General features: G+C 48.0%; 1 protein-coding gene across 1 annotated transcript in view; it reads right to left on the reverse strand.

The window, feature by feature from the left end:
• KPNA4 (karyopherin subunit alpha 4) overlaps window positions 1–18,619 on the reverse strand; it is a 422,537-nt gene that overhangs the window by 355,519 nt on the left and 48,399 nt on the right. The window contains exons 3-5 of the mRNA XM_069618469.1: window positions 9,998–10,087; window positions 9,882–9,911; window positions 9,731–9,783 (exon numbers count right to left, since the gene is read on the reverse strand). Coding sequence (XP_069474570.1) covers window positions 9,731–9,783; window positions 9,882–9,911; window positions 9,998–10,087 — 173 coding nt within the window. The remainder of the gene's footprint in view (window positions 1–9,730; window positions 9,784–9,881; window positions 9,912–9,997; window positions 10,088–18,619) is intronic.

The following is an 18,619-nucleotide window of genomic DNA, read 5'->3' on the forward strand; positions in this document are numbered from 1 at the left end:
ACTCCACATAAGGTGATGTGTGCCCATCTCAGACTGCATGGTTTTGAGAGAGATACTAAGCACAGAACTGTCCTTACACTAAAAGGACAAAGGATAAAGTAAAGAATCTCAAAGGAGGACCCTAAAAGGTCCCCAGCAATACTGCCCACAGTGTGCTGCAATAGAAAAATACAGATGCCTTACTAAAAGACAGAGCCCATAAGTTCGAAAGAGGAAAAGGGCTCCACTCATTAAGGATTTCAGAAAAAGGTCCAGAAGACCAGCAAAATGTGCTGGCTTAGCAGTCCTCTTCAGAACTCCTTGGTCGATCAGAAAACTGGGAGAGGACAGCAGTGGTGGCTTCACGGTTATTGGACGGTCTGCCGGCATCGTGTCTGTCATCTTCAGCTTTGTATCTTCTGTTCCAGTGGTCTACTTACCTTCTGCTTCCGAAACCTCATCTTTTATGCAGAATTCCCATTCATTCCTCTGCAAACTCCCTGCAGCTTACAGAAAGGAGTGGGCGGCTATCCAATTCAGGAGAAAATGTCCAGAAGTCTCATAAAAAGTGCTGGGGGTCTCACTGGGAGAGGAGATGATTAGAAATGATGCATCTTTATTGCACCTTTCCTTCGATCTTTATGGAACCCCCAAACTTTTTCCTTTTATTTTATTTATTTATTTTAATCGGACCTGTAGCCTTAAACTTCACTACACTGGCTTTTGCTCATATGTTATATGTTTTGCTCATATGTTACAGCCTGAAGGACGTGTCCTTCAGGCTGTCTGTACTGGGAAACATTGTTTCCCTTAGTTGTGTTACTGTGTTACTAATTTTGGTTACTTTTATATCACTTGTGGTAACTTTATCATTGTACAAAGCAGCTTACAATGCAGTACAATATGGTGCATTTTTGTTTTGCCCTAGACTAAAACTGGGGGTTTTTGGTTACTCTAGGTGTAACCAAAGGATAAGCTGGTGGCAGCAGTGACTTGTTCCCACTGTTTGGGACTTTTCATTTTAGCCTTAGCGCGTTTGGCTACTAACTGGCTACTGGTCGAACATGAGAGATTTTTCACTTATTTTTTGTCATCTTGTTCTTTAGCCTTCTTCCTGGCCTGAGAGGCCAGGAAAATCTTGCAGTGCCCGGGAAAGCAGAAGCGTTGAGGGCTGTGGGCGTTTGCTGGCAGGATGTGGGCTGGGACTGTCTGGTCTCAATCCAAATTAGTTTGTGTGTCTGAGTGGTATGCATGAATGTACCTGCCAGTGGTCCCGATTGGACCACTGCTGGGGGTGTGTGTGTGTGGGGACTAGTCCTACTATTGGGAGTGTCTGCTCTCACTTGGCTTTTAGGATAAAAGGGCCCCTGAACCCAGTCTTCAGAGATCCTGGAGAAACCTGAATGAGCCAGGAATCCTATCCAGCTGAGAGACTTGCGAAGAACCGGAGACCTGGAGGCAGGCTTGGCAACCAACTTCTGCTGCTGTCCTGGAGAAGCACTGTTTTGCTGAAGATCTCAACAGTCCTGCGAAGGAGCTGCGACCCTTTGAGTGGAGGGACCATCCATTCACTACGTCTGCTCGGTACCCTGCCACGAAGACTCTTCAGAAGTGTCCCGGGATCATCCTGTGGCTAACCAGCTCTGAATTTCGGCTACCATGCTACTGGCGTCACAGTTCTGGGTTTCGACCTGGAACTTGGGGGATTCTCAGCTGGCCTTATGGGACCAACCTCTGCAAAATGTCGGCATCTTAGCACCAAGGCGACCAGAGATAGGAGGGAAAGTCTGACTGCAACAGTAGAGTCCCTTTGCGTTGCCGTGGTGTAGTGACCACCGTCCGAAATCGCTTTAATGACCCAAGTCCAGTCCTGAGCGGGGTCCTGCATCGAGTTTTGCTGCATTCTTCAATCAGAGTCCTTGCAAAAGTCCAACCGGAGATCAGGTCGAACTTGCAACCCCCTGAACATCAACTCGTAGGGAAGAATTGGTGCAGTCACACTGGGTGAGACTACTACTCATCTGCTTGGTATTAGGTAACCCACCTTTTGGTATAGGTCCGTACTACACAAGTTGTTAGTGCGACTGAACATCCAAGCCCATCTCAAGAGGGGTAAATGTGAGCTGTACAGATGAAATCAGTCAATACAAGTAGCCAAGTAACACTTAAACTAAGGTTTCAGTTATAAATATATATTTATTTACACATCAGTCTTAGTTGAGCATTCTTAAAAATAGAGGTAATTGTAACAGTCAAGCAAACGTTGCAATCACTTTACAAAGTCAATAAAGTTGGTGAATACCTTTTGGTCATGCCAATACATTTCTCCCACTCCCTGAAGTGACTTCAATAACAAGGATACTATTTTACCAATATATGTTTTTAGACTCTTGGTTTCAGGAAAAAAGGGTTAGGGCTAATAGAAAGGTTAGAGCATACTTTCTTATAATGTGAAGACAGTTGGAATCCTCTATTGAAATATAGGTAAGCCTTTCCCAGCAGTAAAGTGTCCAACAAATTACAACCCCTGAGGGGACAAGCAAGGCCAAAGCCAATAGATTCCGAAAGGTGCCTTTAAAGGAGTCAGGACAGCAAAGGTAATTGGACCAAGAAGATGCACTTCTTGGATAAAGTCTTTCACAAAGTTAGATAGTTCAAGAAAACCAATCATTGGAGGACCACAAGCAGTTAAGCCTGTGCAAGGGGAGTCAAGATCAACTCCAAAAGTTAAATCAGTGCACTTCTCAAGTGAGAAAGCACGACTTATGGCAATAAAGTTAAGTTCCCCAAGCCCCTACAGTACCTTTGGTTTGAAGAAAGTGTTCCAGCTCGATTCCACCTTGCTACAGTTAAGCAGACCCCTGTTCCTGGGCCTCAGTCGTGGGGATAAAAGGGAAGCCTAGCAAACTCCTGTGGCAGCACTTGGGAGAGTAATTCGTCAGCTACGGATTTTCTTAAATTCTGCAGCTCTTCGTGGTTTCAATTCCTTTCAAACAGCACTGATGGGGAATGACATGGTTGGACTTTCTTGCTCCCTAGGTCCTGGACTCTGGTGAGGGGACTCTGGGTCAGGATTTCCTGCTTCGGGAGGGTCTTCTTTATCAGGATTTCCTGCTTCAGGGGTATAGGGGCTGGGGGATCCTTAGGAGGCTCCTGGAGATTTTTGCCGGATTCTATGACAGACAGGTCTGGTCTATGAAGGCTTCATCCAAACTGGTGGATCCCTGCCCCTCCAAAACCATTAAGGACATCGACTCCCTCACCCCAGCCTTGCTTGATCTCTGCAATCTCTCCTTTTCCATTGGAGTTTTCCCAACTGCCCTTAAGCACTCCCTTGTGCACCTGCTTCCCAAGAAACCCTCTGCCTCCGACCCCTCGATTCTGGCAAACTATCACCCTATCTCCATCACTCCTTTCCTGGGCAAACTCCCAGAGAAGATGGCCATCTCCCAGTTGACCCTCCACACTGAATCTATTATGTGCTTTCAAGACAGTCAGTGTGGCTTTAGAGCATCCAGGGGCACACCTGTGAAGACCTGCTCGCAAACCTTGAAGCTAACACTCCCTCTGTCCTCATTCTCCTCGACCTCTCCTCTGCCTTAGACAGAGTTAACCACAACATCCTGGTGGCACGTCTCTGGGACACCCTGGGAATCACAGGTCAGGCTCTGGCATGGTTAACCTCCTTTCTCTCCAACCGGCCATCCCAGGTGGAACTCTGGAGTCTTCACTTGTCTATCACTTGCTCAACCTGCAGCGTTCCCCAGGGATCTAACCTATCCCCCCCTGGTTCTTCAACATCTATTTGGCTGCCTTTGCACGTCCGAATTGCCACCTTCACCTTCAACTTTCAGTGCTACGCAGATGACGCGCAACTATCTTTCAGGGTATTGCATTCTTGGTGAGGGACTGTTTGTGATGACACCTGCTGCAGTACCTACGCACCCCGTTAAATTAAAAGGGTTTGTCCATGAGAGTTAAGGTGATGTTAAAGATCTTGCGTCGCACCAGGTTTAGCTACTACGGAGACTTAGAGTCCCTCCACTCCGTTTGTGACAATATATAATGGTTGTGTTGAGCTATCCCTTGATAGTGCGCCGAAAAATAATGGAATGGCAAGTAGTGATTAATCAATTCCTTTTTATTTTTGTGATGTTAGAGCCTTTGTGGATGACACGTGTTTCGGCAGAGCTGCCTTTATCGAATCCAGGCTATATAGATAGCTCATAAGTCACTGCATAATGCATAAAGGTGCTGAAGTTCACAGGGATAAATCCCTCCTGATACAAAGAAGTCCTCCGTATGTACGAGCTGTATCTATATAGCCTGGATTCGATAAAGGCAGCTCTGCCGAAACACGTGTCATCCACAAAGGCTCTAACATCACAAAAATAAAAAGGAATTGATTAATCATCACTACTTGCCATTCCATTATTTTTCGGCGCACTATCAAGGGATAGCTCAACACAACCATTATATATTATCTTTCAGGGTACCCTCAGCCTCACTCATATTGGATTGTCTGTCCAATACTCAGTTATGGCGTGCTGCAAATTACCTTTGCCTCAATGCAGGCAAGACAGATTGTTCGCATCGGAACCTCTGCTCCTGCCTTCCCACTTTCATTCTGGCCGGCCTCCCTCGGCCATGCGCCTGCAACCAGCTGAGAGGCTGAAAACCTTTGGGTCATCTTCGACTCCACTCTCCCCTCTCACATTTCAGACATCCCTAAAAAGTTGAACTATCACCTACACCTCCTCAGAGGTACTCTACTTGTTTTCACTTTTCCCCAGAAGCTCACTGTGTCCAGAGATCTGGTGCTCTCTAGGCTAGATTACTGCAACAGCATCTTCCTCAACCAGCCTGCTTCTGCCATGCGCCTTCTGAAACTCATCCAGAACAGAACCACAAGACTTGTCCTTGGACTCAAGCCCAGGCACCGCATCTCTCCGGCGCTGAAATCCCTTCACTTGCTCCCCGTGGCTGAAGCGATCAAGACCCTCTGCATTGTCCACAAGGCTTTCTGGGGCCTGGGACCTACCCATCTGAAATGTTGCCTACCTACATACTGTCCCTCACAAACCATCCGCTCACCTACCTCCAACCTTCTGTGAGTGAGCTGGTTCTCCAAGCAGAGATTTGGAGGAAAATACTTATCCTCAGCAGGTGCCTCCCTCTGGAATAGCCCTCCCTGCCACCCTCTGTCTTGAGCCTGATCTTAAGTTGCGGAACCTCCTCAAGACTTCCCCTCTTCTCCTCCCTCTTCTCCTCCCTCCACCCTGCTAACCTAGCTCCCCGCTCTTTACCCCTCTCTCTCCTTTTCCTTACAGCTTGTTGACTGGCCGCCTGGTGTACCTCAGTCACAGGTCCCGGGCACCCCTGCCAGTCCTCTCACACTTGACTCTGGGCTCTGAATTCGCCCCACCCTCAATGCACTTGAGAAATGACCCAAGAGAGTTGGTCTCTCTGCACTTACCCCAGTCTCCACCGACTGGGTGCACTTGGCCCTTACCTCCCTCTAATAGTCTGTGCACTTGCACAATCCGAATGCACCTTGCCTGAAGATGGTCTGCCTGTCCTCCTTGGTCTTCACCCCTTAATTGCACTTTATAAAACTGCAGAATCGTCAGGCCTGTTAGGGAGAATTCTCAGAAATGTGCCAAATCCCCCTCTACCTTAGAGACTCCCAGCAATTTTGCTGGATTTTGAGGACTTAATTTTTAACCTGTAGAGAGTGAGACCCTTCTCCCCCCCCCCCCACTCATGTGTTTTTAATGTGATTTGAACTCGTGTTTCTTTTGGTTGTGGAGCCTGACAAACTCCATTTGCATCATCTTTTACATTGTGTCACAGCACCTTCAGTGCAGCAACAGGGAAGTCTTTCAGATTTCCAAGGTTTAAATAAAGGTTTAAAGGCTAAACTACTGTTTCCAAGAGAAGTGAAGTGAAATTGACTTTACTTACATTGTAACTTTCTAGACCCAGCACACACCATTTTACAAAAGTGTGCTGAAGGGGTTACTTAGTATCCCCTTCGTCTAGCTTCTCATGTAATAGTTTTATGCTTCCCTTGCCTCGATGAATGGCTGGTGGCAGTGGTTTACTTTTAACTACTGTGGTGTTTTTTCCGCGGGCTGCCTTCACAGCTGCAGTAAGGCATCCTTGTGTGCCCATTTTGTCCGGACTTTGTCGCCATTTCTTTGTGGAAAGGTCCTTCTTGAGATTTACTCTGCACACCAAACCAGGTTTGGTCCTTTTGCTTGCTTTGCCTTTGGCCAGATTCACGAGCGAAGCCCGCCTCTGGCTCCAGGGTGTCTGACAGCTAAGCTGGAATGAATGAGAAAAAGCTGCATAAAAAAGGAGAGGCTTTTTGGTTTGGAATGCAGAGTCGACCACTGGACGAAGGAATCGAAAGAACTTTAAGACGCCTGCTGCAACTCCTGGACCGTTGGTTTGCCCGGTGAAGCCCTGCTGCTGTGCTGAAACTCCAAATTCGTTTTGACTAGAGAAGACCTGTAAGGACAACTTCTCCCCTGGAGTTGGTGGGACCGATCAACTCCAAAGTAACCCACCTGGACATCCTCTCAGAGCTGGTTGAAATTCCACTGCAGTTGCTGCTGGAACCGAATAGCCAGGGAGAGAACACCAGATCGTGTGGGTTGCTTTTAAGTTTGCCAAGAGTTCCAGGAAGATCCTCCGGACTCCCAGGAAGCAGGACTGACTGAGCCTGAGCCACCTCAGAGTACTGGACCCCAGATGCAAGGAAAGCCCATCTCAACAGCCATGAGTCAGCGGATGGTGCCATTTGCTTACACGCGAGGAGCTGAAACCGCGAAGTGCCACTGAATAGAAGTTCGTCCTATTCTGTTGCCGACCGTCCCGTTGCAGAGCAGGAGTCCTCCAGATGTCCTCCCTCTTACACCATGACTGAGACCAAGGAACCCAGGATCTGCAGAGCTACACAGGAACAGAAGCCAGCCAAAGCCCCTTTCTTCTAACCAAAGTTACTGTACCAGCCTAAAAACTTGCTCCTGTCGTGTAACCTCACTTGTTCTCCGCTGAGACCTGTCTTGGTTGCTCTGTAGAGTTGCTAACAGCTTCATTACTTCACAAGCCTAAACAGCTTGTGGCCCTACTTTGACTTCTTTTCTACAAAGACTTCTAAAACATTGTGCAAGACTTACCTACCTCTGAGAAATGCTTCAGCTCACCTAGACCTTTGGCCAATTGACTTTGGCCTAGCCTGGCTCCCTGAATGACTTCTTCCCTCTGACATTGTGCTTGATCATCCTTCTAGGAAGGGGTTAACCAACTTTGCAATGGGGGTTTTCAAAAGTGCTAACCTGCTTTCAGAATATTTGTGAGATCTCATGTTGTCCTAATAAGAATTTGTCAAAGAAAAAGGTTAAGTCTGATTTTAAATGCCAACAGTGATATGTTAATGTCCACAGTGTCCTAGTTACTTAAGTCACCCGAGGGTGTAGTAAGTGTGTGTGCTTACAAAGTGTACCAAAAGTGTACTTACTGATTTAGAAATATTAAGAGTGTGTATTTTGTAGTGTATGTGTGTTACTATTATATTACCCCTTCTGAAGAAGGCTTATTCAAACTGACTTAAATTAATAATTGTTTAAACAAGAAACCTTGTGCACTCGATAATGTGCACTCAACCCCTGGAATTTAGCTTCTGCAGCACTGGAGAGGCACAGCAAGTCAGAGGTTGCGGCAAAGTGGAGTTTGTCTCGAGGCTAGTTGGTCCCAAGGACAATTCAATTTGAAAAAAGGAGGTCAGCACAGCAGCAAGGCTTCACCAGGCGCTTCGATGTCCAAGAGCTTGCAGCAGGCTTCTCTTCACCATTTCTTCTTTGGCTGTTTTTTTTCCAGTGGTCGACTGCCTGTACTCCCAAGCACCTCGCCTTTTAAGCTCCTTCTCATTCACAGCCCTAGAATCACCCAGCAGGGTGGCTGTCCTTCCCGGACAGGCAGTTGGCCAATCAGGACTGGCTTCGTACAGGCACACCTAGAGACAAAGGACAGGAGAGTTTCAGGACCCTCCCACAATCCCTGTCCTTCCAGAAACACTGGAGCCAGGGGCGGCCTTCAGGGCTGTAGACCGACAAAGGCAAAATACACAAAGGACTCAAACCTGTCTCAACTTATAGACAAAAAGCCAAGATAGACCTTAAAAACAGAAAATGGCGAAAAAAATAAAGACAGGCGCTATTTTGAGGAAACGGTCACCCATGGGTGCTGTACTGCGGCCGAGGGTCCACCCTGTAGTGAAAATGCACACTGGTAGTAAAAAAGTAAACCAATGCCACTAGCCATTTAAAGTAGTAAATGTAACAAAAACCTTTACATGAGAAAGTAGGATAAGGGGCTAATGGGTAACACCTCAGCACTCCACATAAAATGGGGTGTGCTGGACCCAAGTAAAAAAGGTAAGCAAGATCCATTTCACTTTACTATTCTTTGGAACAGTAGTTTACCCAAGAAAATATATCTAAACCTTTAGAGAAATCCAAGGGATTGCTTAGTGACATTGCACTAAGGGTGCTGTGTGTCACTATACAAAAAGCAGATGCCTATGGAGTTTGTCAGACTCCAAAACAGTGAAAACATAAAATCTTGCATTGATAGTGCTCGTTTACAATTTTGAAGCACAGGTGTTTTCTGTGCACTGGCAACATTGAAATATGAAAATATGCATCTTTCATATCCACTGTTGTCATGAAATCCCTCGTTTTAATAGTGTGATTACTTCTTGAAATTTTAACTGAAACTTGAGGCTTGACGTGTTGCATACATAGTACATGGCACATTGGCAAGTCTTTCTTTGACACAAGGAGGTATGGTTGAATAGACACCCTTGTTTATAACTGGTCTCCTCCGACTAATTTGATAGCACCGTTCTGCAACAGGGAATTGACGTCTTCTATAAGAATTAGCTTCTCTTGTGGTGATATCTTGCAGTGTTTTGGAGGGTGGCTTGGGGTTTTTGGGAGGAGAAATTCTATGCAATAACCCCCTGCCTCTGCGGATGTGATCCGACTCCCATGCATGGGTGAACGGGCAAATGCGACCTGACTGGAGTTGCATGGCGGGAACCTGTATCTGGCCATCATTGTTTAGGGGCAGGGGATCCCCTGGTGGCAGAAGCTCTACCCTTGCTTCTTATTCTTTTCTAACCTCTTTGAAAGGTTGGTTGGTAGTCAGACCCAGTGTTGTGCCCCAGGAAGAGGATTGCCCTTGATTATATCCCATAGATCACGAATAACCTTGCCCGCAAGAGGAGTGTCTGGTATTGACCCTTGCTCTTTGGACAAGGGGTTTGTTAGTTATTGGGCCCAATGATCTTAAAGTTTAGGAGGGCGTGAGACATCGTTAGAAATCTCAGACTACAAAAACAAGGTCGCATATAAATGAGTCATCAGGACCACTGTGGAAGTCTGCCGTAACAAGGAGACAAACTGCCTGGTCTGGAATCTATTGGCACTGACCAGTGCCCACAAAATGAGACAGGATTCCAAAATTGAGATGGGGTTGCAAAAAGTAAACTTTTCCCTAAAAATAAACAATGATATTTTAGACTATCTTGATAAATAAGCTATGAGAATCACATACTCCAAGTATTTACTTTAAGGAACTCTTCATATTCCAAAATAAACTTTAAAAACAGAGCATACTATAACGAAGCAGAGGCTTAGTAAAGACCATTGTAAACCATGGGTTTTTGCACAAAAACATTTACCTGGCAGCCTGCACAGCACTTAGCTGGATACCTTGATTATCACTTGAAGCATTCTACATTAAAAAAATAAAAAATGATAAAACACAGATTCAATATTCAGTTGAGAGAGGAGTTTGACAATCCAATTACAAACGCAAGACTTATTTTTTACCTGCACTATCGCTTCAAGAGATGAATTTTGCTAGGGAAAAAAATGCAAGTATGAAAATTAGTTGTATGTGCATGGATCTGTTTTCAATTCCATTAGTTAATTTTAAAAAAAATTACCATTTTCAAATCACCATCAATATCAGAATCTTCACCCACATCTTCATGTGGTACATTTCGCCTTTTCAGAAGATGCTCATCTCTCTTGTTCTAGTTGGAAAAAAACGAAATATCTTAGTGGCCCAAAAACACATAGGAACTTGATTTATTTATTAATTAATTGGATATTCATAATGCACCATACAACAAAAGGTGCATCAGGTGCAATGACAGGAAGGGAGGGGGCGACACATGGAGAAAAACAAAATTGTCCCACTATGCCTTGTGACCTTCGGCTCGTGCAAGGGTGTGGGGGGTTGTGCCTGTCAGAGCGGAATGCGCTAAAGCTAAGGAGGGAAAGGAAGTACAGGTCAGAGTGGAAGAGTAAAGTGCTGGGGCGGCGGGCGGGGAGAGTGGGGGTGCGGGGGCAAGAAGGACCCTGGGCTAGGCAAGTGCTAATGGGAAGCCAGGTGGAAAGTGCCTGGGGAAATGCAGAGTGCAGGGCATTGAAGGTCCACACGCTAAATGCGAGGAAGGGCTGTAAGGGCTCAATAGGGGTGCAGGCTCAGCCAGGATGGTGCAAGGGAACGGATCCCAGTAGGGCAAGTGCAAGTTGCAGGGTGGGTCAGATGAAACCAAGTGCTAGGGTAGACTGGGCGAGGAGGGCCTGGTACCCAGTAAATAGCGGCAGAGGAGGACATTAGCAGGGGAGGGGGAAGGAAGAAGAGAAAAGGAGAGTTTTGAGAAGCTTATGGAATTTCAGGAGATCCGGCTCATGTCAAAGGGGCAGGGAGGCCATTCCAGAGGCAAGTACCTGCGGAAAGATCTACCGCCCCCCCTCCCCTGTCTGATCTGCAGAGAATTGGAGCAAGAAGAACAAAGGGATCTAGCAGAGAGATATTTGGCAAGATGCGAGGGCTGGAGAGATGCGGTCCCTGGGCTTGAGGCAAAGGATAAATCTTGCAGTGCAATTCCGGATTGGTTGAAGGGTGTAAAGGGAGGAATTGGGCAGAATGAGGAAGAGGCTGTTGCAGTAGTCCAGCCTAGAGAAGGCCAGACCTCTGGAGATATGAGTTTCTGGCAGAAGGTGAGGAAAGTGAATGCCTCAGGAGGTGCAGCTGAAAGTGGCCCTTCTTGGCAAGGTCCATGATGTGAGGAGAGAAGGGGAGAGAAGAGTTGAAGACACCTAGGTTTTTTGCCACAAAAGTGGGTGAGAGGCCAGCCAGAGATTAGGAGGGAATGCAGGAGCTGGGGTTCCAATGAGAAGGTTCTTATACTGGCATTAAGACAGATAGTTCACAGTGCACCATGCCTGAATAGCAGTCAGACAGTCAGGGAGAAGAGGAGGCAGTGGAGGGAAGCTTGAAGGAGAGCTGCATGTCGCCCGCATAACACTGGCAGTGAGGAGAGAAGATCAAATTAGATGTAGATGTTGAAGAACCACAGCAAGAGGATAGAGCCCTAAGGGACACTGCAGGTGGAGAGTGATGGAGAACAGAAAAGGACCTAGCTGAACATGGGATGGTCAGTCAGAGGAAGGCGGTCAACCAGTCCAGTGGCAGATCAGTGATGCCAAAAATACTGTTGAGAATTCTCAGAAATGTGCCAATTCTCTTCTACCTTAGAGACCCCCAGCACTTTTGCTGGACTTCATTTTTATCCTGGTAAGAGCGAGACCTTTTTCCCCACTCATGTATTTTCCTTTGATCTGAACACAGTTTCTTTTAGTTTTGGAGTCTGACAAACTCCATAGGCATCATCTTTTTACATTGTGTGTCACAGCACCTTTAGTGCAGTGGCACAGGGAAGTTTTCCAGATTTCCCAAAGGTTTAAATACCTTCTCTTGGTAAAACTACCGTTTCCAAGAGCACTGAAGCGAAATTGACTTTACTTACATTTGTAACTTTCTAGACCCAGCACACACCATTTTACAATAGGGTGCTGGAGCGGTTACTTAGTATCCACTTGGTCCAGTTTTTCATGTAACATTTTAATGTTACCCTTTCTACAATTAATGGCTAGTGGCAGTGGTCTACTTTACTACCACTGTGTGTTTTTAAAGCGTGCTGCAATTGCAGCCTCAGTAAAACACCCTTGGGTGCCCACTTGTCAAGCTGGCCCTGGTCTTTTTTCGCCATTTCTTGTTGGAAAGGTCCTTGAGATTTATTCTGCACGCCAAACCAGGTTTGGTCCCTTTTGTTTGGTCTTTGGCAGGTTTCGCTGCTAAAGCCTGCCTCTGGCTCCAGAGTGTATGGCAGGGGCAGGAAGTGAGGGAGGTGCCCGAAACCTCCTGTGCTTAATCTCCTAGGTGAAAGGAATGCACTCTTAGGTGATTGGCAGACTGGCTGTCCTTGGAGGACAGTCACCCTGCCGTGTGAGTGACAGCCAGGCTGCAACCTGCATCATAAGGTGAGTTCTATTGCTTGGAAGGCAGAGTTGATCACTGGAACATAGGAATCCAAAGAAGAACTTGGAAGAGACGCCTGCTGCAACTCCTGGACCGTTAGTTTGCCCAGTGAAGACCCCCCTGCTGTGCTAAAGCAGCAGAATCGCCTCGACTAGAGAAGCCCTGCAAGAACAATTTCTCCCCTTGGGTTGGTGGGACCAATCAACCCCAAAGGAACTCGTCTGGACATCCTCTCGGAGCTGGCTGTACTTCCATTGCTGCTGCCGGAACAGAGTGCCAGGGAGAGGAATACCAGAATAGAGTGTCTAGTTTTTAAGTTGGACACGAGCTCCAGGAAGATGGTCCAGACTCCCAGGAAGTGGGACCGGCCACGCCTGAGCCACCTCAGAGTGCTTGACTCCAGATTCGAGGAAAGTCCAACTCGACAGCAGAGAACCGCGGTGGTGCTATTCCGAGAGACGTGAGGAGCTGAAACCACGAAGTGCTGCTGATCTGAAGTTTGCCCATTGCTGCCGCTGACCTTCAATTCAAAGTGGAGTCATCCCCAGTAGTCCCTCCCTCTTGTCCCCACGACTGAAGTCCAGGAACACTGGATCTGCAGACCTACAACTGGAACAGAAGGCAGCTGGAACCAAGTTCTTCAAACTGTGACTTAAGAGTTTGCTTACCTCTGGTCGTGTAGCCGTACCAGCCCTCAGTCTAGACATGTCTTGGTTGCCCTTTCGCAGAGTTGCTTGCAGCTTTGCCCCACACAAGCCTAAACAGCTTGCAGCCCTTCAGGGATCTTTTATGTCTACAAACTATTCTAAAAACATTGTGCAATACTTTTACTTAACTGCAAGAAGATCTCCAGCTCCTCTAGTCTTTGTTCAACTAACATTGAGTGTCTGGACTCCCTGAAAGACTTCTTACCTCCAACTTTGTGCCTTTGTCCTTCCCCCAGTAAAGGGTTCATTTGCTTTGCATTGGGAGGTTTATAAAAGTACTTACCAGTTCATGAATGAATTGTTAAACTGTTTCATTCCCAAACCTATTCTTTTACACCAAACTCAGTATTGTTCTAAAAGTGATCAATCAATGTCCAGTGTCCTAGCTAGTCACCTGGGGGTGTAGGAAGTGTCTGTGTGCCACCCCAATGGTTATCCTCCGATTTAGAGAAACAGTGTTTTGAAGTATATTTTAAGTGTTACATGTTTTGCTCCCTTCTGAAGGCGGCTTGTATAACTGACTGTATAATAAATGAATTATTGTTTAATTAAGAAATCTTGAGTCTAAGAGTTTATTTGAATAACTACCACTGTGAAACTCTGCTACAACCTTACAGCTCACATGAACCCCTTTTGCGATAAGCCTGGCTGCTCAGTTACGCTACCAACTTGTGTAGTACATGCTTATACCAAAAGATTGGGTTCACTATTGCCAAGAGGACAAGGCTGGTGCAGTCCCCCACAAGGTACTGCATACTTACCCAACATATCAGAGCCAATTTATAAGGGGATGATTAACCATAGCAAAGACAGAGGAGAGGTCAAGAAGGATGAGAACGGAAGGAGAGTTGAAATCGACATTTGAGCGCAGGTCTTCACAGGTTCAGGAGTGCAGTTTCCGTGCCTCTGGCTGCTCTGAAGCCAGACACTGGCCAGAGACAACCAACAGATTCAGTGTGGTGGATAAGCTGGGAGATTGCCAGCTTCCCAGTTTGCCCAGGAAAGGGGGGTAATGGAGATAGATATATTTTTCCATTTTATTTTTATATGGCGGTAGTTAGCTGGGAGCAGTAGGCAGAAGGCTTTTTGAGGAGGGTGCACAAGGGAGTGCTTGAGGAGTAGTGGAAAGGAGCCAGTGGCAAATAAGCAATTGCCTGCCTCCCTTGCTCAAACCATGGCTGATTCTGCAATGTTGTCCTTGAGAGCGCTGGAGGAGCAAGGGAGCACCTGTTTGGATGAGACCGTTGGTTTGCCCGGTGAAACCCTGCTGCAGGTCCGAATCGCCATGTTCATCTCGATAGAGAAGCCCTGCAAGGGCGACTTCTCCCTTTGAGTTGGTGGGACCAATCAACTTGTAAGCCACCTTGATACCATTCTCTGAGCTGGTTGTATTCTCAGAGTGCTGCAGGAAACCGAATAACCAGGGAGAGGGATACCAGTTTGTGTGCTCGTCTACAGCTACCGGAATCGAAGTGCCATTTGCCAGCTTTTGGACCAGTCCACGTGCAGTGCCGGAGTCCCCCATCGCCCTCCCTCTTGTCCCCATGAAAGACCGAGGAACAGCGAAATCTGCAGAACAGTTGTCTTAGAATACTTGCAAGCCTCTTTAACCTATGCCCTTTAGCTCCTACTTCAAATTCTCTGAATGAGATTTTGCTCCTCCTTCAAAGTAGTTTACATGCCTCAGAACAAAGTATTGAAGTATATTTGTGTGCGATATAGATTGCCTCCTTCAAGTGAATGTTTTATAACTGACTGAAATAAATGTGTTTTACCAAGAAACCTTGAGTGCAAGAGTTTATTTGAATACTGGTGATTGTAGACCTCCGTGTAACATCATTACAGCTCACATTCCCTCTTGAGATAAGCCTGACTGCTCAGCTCCACTACTAAAAACTGTAGTAAAGACTTACACCAAAGGTTGGTTTTGCTGACACCTTTAGTCAGTTGTGCGTAGTAGCCCCAAAGGGTACTGCATACAAATTCTGCATAACAACGAGGGATTCGAAGGAAGAGTAGGACTGAGTGGGTATGATGGGACCCATTTAGGGAAGATCAGGGCCCCTCAGGCCCACAGACCAGTTAGGCCTGGGCTTGGAGTGTATCTTATAGCCCCCCCGGGAGGAGTGTGTCAAATAAATCGGGACAGCCCGGCACTCAACAATTTTGGAAAGACGTCAAAACTCAAATGCAGTTTAAAAAAAAAAAGTGAAGAGCTGGCCGTGAACTAAGTCTCCATGAGAGCAGGGAGGTCTTCAAGGAGGTGGCAGATGTAGTGGCAGAGTGAGAGTTGAGGGGAGCTGCTTTCCCCCTTTGAAGGTCTTTTGAGGAGCGGTACAAGAATTTGTTTTAGTTATCAGTGGTGGCAAAGGGGCGAATGGGATGGGACTCCAACCCAGGCCTCCCTATCGCTGACACCTACACTAGTGCCTGCTCCAAGGAAACTCTCACTGACAACGACTTTTTCGTGCCTTCGCCTGACCTATGGACCCTTCATATGGTCTGTGCTCTCTCCTTTCTCCTCTTCTCCCATTAATGGTGGCACCCGTTGGGATGTCCTCTTGGCCCCCTTCCACTCCTCTAAGGCCATCATTAATGTCTACGCTAATGGGACAGTCTTAGTCCAAGGCCCTCAGGCCAACCTTCACCTCTTTGATAGACGCTTCCCACGCCTCATCAACTTCCTTTCCTCTCCTGCGGTCCCCCCTCCTCTGTCCTCAGCTACCTTGCCTCTACCCTCCCTCCCTGCCCCCTCTCGTGCTCCTTCACCTCCTTCTACACCTCCGCAGGGCGTACCTCTGATCTGTAACCCTCCCCGGAAGTCCTTCAAGGATGGAAACCTTCTCCACATTGCCACTCTTAACTCTCGCTCTGCCATCAAACATTCCTCTGATATCTGTCGCCTTCTTGAGGCACTGGACCTTGACGTCCTCGGTCTCACTGAGCCATGGTTCTCGGCCAGCTCCGTCACCAGCTTTGACACACTCCTACCTGACGGTTACAAGATCGTCCCCGTGCCCAGGCCCAATTGTGCAGGGGGGCTGGGTGTAGCCCTCATCTTCCCAGAGTGGATGCCTGCCACTGTCACTCCTACGCAGACCTACTCTTCTTTTGAATGTCTTGTCTGCCGACTCGCTCTCTCTCTCTCTCCTAACCATTCCCTTACCGTGGCTACTATCTATCGGCCACCTGGTCAAATTTCTGCCTTCCTCTCTGAGTGGGCTGACCTCTCCTCCTCACTCCTGTCCTCAACCACTCAACTCCTCTTTCTTGGTGACTTCAACATCCACCTGGATGCCTGCTCCCCCCCCCCCCTCTGGACTCTTTCGTGACCTCTGTGACTCTCTGTCACTCTCTATTCTCCCGTCTGGGCCTACTCATTCTGCAGGGCACACTCTTGATGCTCTGATCTCTTCTGACCTTCCTCTCTCCTGGAGCGACCACTTTCTCCTATCCTCCCACCTCACCCTCCCTACCCCACAGGCAAAGCCACCCTCATCACTGCCACCCACCTTCTCAGTCATCCGACCCATGAAGCGCGTGTCAGTTGAGGCTTCCGCTGCCACCTTCTTGCCCCCCCCGCCCCTCCCCCCTCGGCTGACTCCCACCCTGACAGCCCTCTCCATGCTCCACTCTGCTATATCTGATACTCTTGATATCCTTGCCCCAGTCATGAGAATCCGCCTGAAGCCCAAAGCCAAATCTAACTCCTGTTATGACCCGGGTCTCGTCACCCTAAAACGCAAGTGCAGGGTGGCAGAGAGGAAGTGGCGTACTTCATGTTCATCAACTGACAAGCAGGCCTGCCGCCTGCTCCAAAGGCAATAGTCTCTCCGTTCTCACCAAGAAGAGAGCCCTTATCCAAGCCCGCATCTCTGCGGCATCTAACAACTCGGCCGAACTCTTTAAAATCTGCAAGGAGCTTGCCAACCCTGCTGCAGTCTCTACCTCTCCGGTCCCCTCCCAGGCCCTCTGCACTGCACTGGCCTCTCACTTCATCTCTAAAACTCAGGACATCCTGTCCCCACTCTATCACCTCCCTCTCTTCCCGGCTCTTCCTCTGGCCCTTCTGCAGCCACCCCTCCTTCCTCCTTCTCTGCCTTTCCCCTTTTTTCTGCTGACGAGGTTTCCAGACAAGTCTGATCTATGAAAGTCTCGTCTAAACAGGTTCACCCCTGTTCCTCCAAAACTATCAAGGACCACATCGACTCCCTGGCTCCTGCCCTGGCTGACTTTTGCAACCACTCCTTCGCCTCTGGAGTCTTCCCATCCCCCCCAAAGCACTCCCTTGTGCACCATCTTCTTAGAAAACACTCTTCCGACCCCTCCTGCCTGGCTAACTATCGCCCAATCTCCACCACTCCCTTCCTGAGCAAGCTCCTGGAGAAACTGGCCATCTCCCAGCTTAACCTCCATGCTGAATCTGTTGGTAGTCTTCATGACCATCAATCTGGCTTCAGAGCTGCCAGAAGCACGGAAACTGCTCTCCTGAACATCCGTGAGGACCTGCTCTTGAACCTCGACTCCAACACTCCGTGTGTTCTCATTCTGCTCCATCCCTCTTCTGCCTTTGACACTGTCAACCATGCCATCCTGCTCAACCATCTCCGTGTCAACCTGGGTATCACTGGTCAGGCTCTGGCTTGGCTGACCTCTTTCCTTTTCAATCGATCCTCCCAGGTCCAACTGGGGTCCTTCCTCTGACATCTTTTTCTCCACCTGTGGTGTCCCCCAGGGATCTACTCTCTCTCCCTGGCTGTTCAACCAGTATCTGGCACTCCTTGCCCACCGCATCGCCGCTCTCTGCCCTAACTTTCAGCGCTATGTGGACGATACCCAGCTCATTTTCAGGCTACCCTCGGCCTCCTCCTCTCCTTCCCTCATCTCCGACTGTCTGCTATCCAGGAATGGTGTGCCGCCAATGATCTCTGCCTTAATGCCAGTAAGACTGAGATTCTACTCATCGGCTCACCCACTCCCTCCTTCCCTGCAGCTCTCTGGCCAGCCTCTCTTGGCCCTCTTCCTGCAAGGCAAAAAACCTCGGGGTCATATTCGACTCCACACTCTCCTCATATATCGGACGTCTCTAAGAAGTCACACTACCAGCTGCACCTCCTCAGAGGTATTCTTCCCTTCCTCTCCTTCCCCCAGAAGCTCACTGTCTCCCGAGCCCTTGTTCTCTCGAAGCTGGACTACTGTAACAGCCTCTATCTTAATCTGCCTGCCTCCACTCTCCGCCCTCTGCAACTCATCCAGAACAGAACTGCGAGACTTGTCCTTGGCCTCAAGCCCAGGGACCGTATCTCTCCAGGACTGAAATCTCTACACTGGCTCCCAGTGGCTGCGAGGATTAAGTTCAAAACCCTCTGCATTGTCCACAAGGCCTTCTGGGGCCTGGGGCCTAAATACCTTCAACTCTCTCTTCCTAAATATCTTCCTTCCCGAGCCCTTCGCTCATCCGTCTCCAACTCCCTCAGGGTCAGCCGCTCCTCGAAGCAACGAGCTGGGGGTAGATCTCTCTCCGCAGC

Source organism: Ambystoma mexicanum, chromosome 10 (genome assembly GCF_040938575.1).
Source record: "Ambystoma mexicanum isolate Mex_15411 chromosome 10, UKY_AmexF1_1, whole genome shotgun sequence".
NCBI lineage: Eukaryota > Metazoa > Chordata > Amphibia > Caudata > Ambystomatidae > Ambystoma > Ambystoma mexicanum.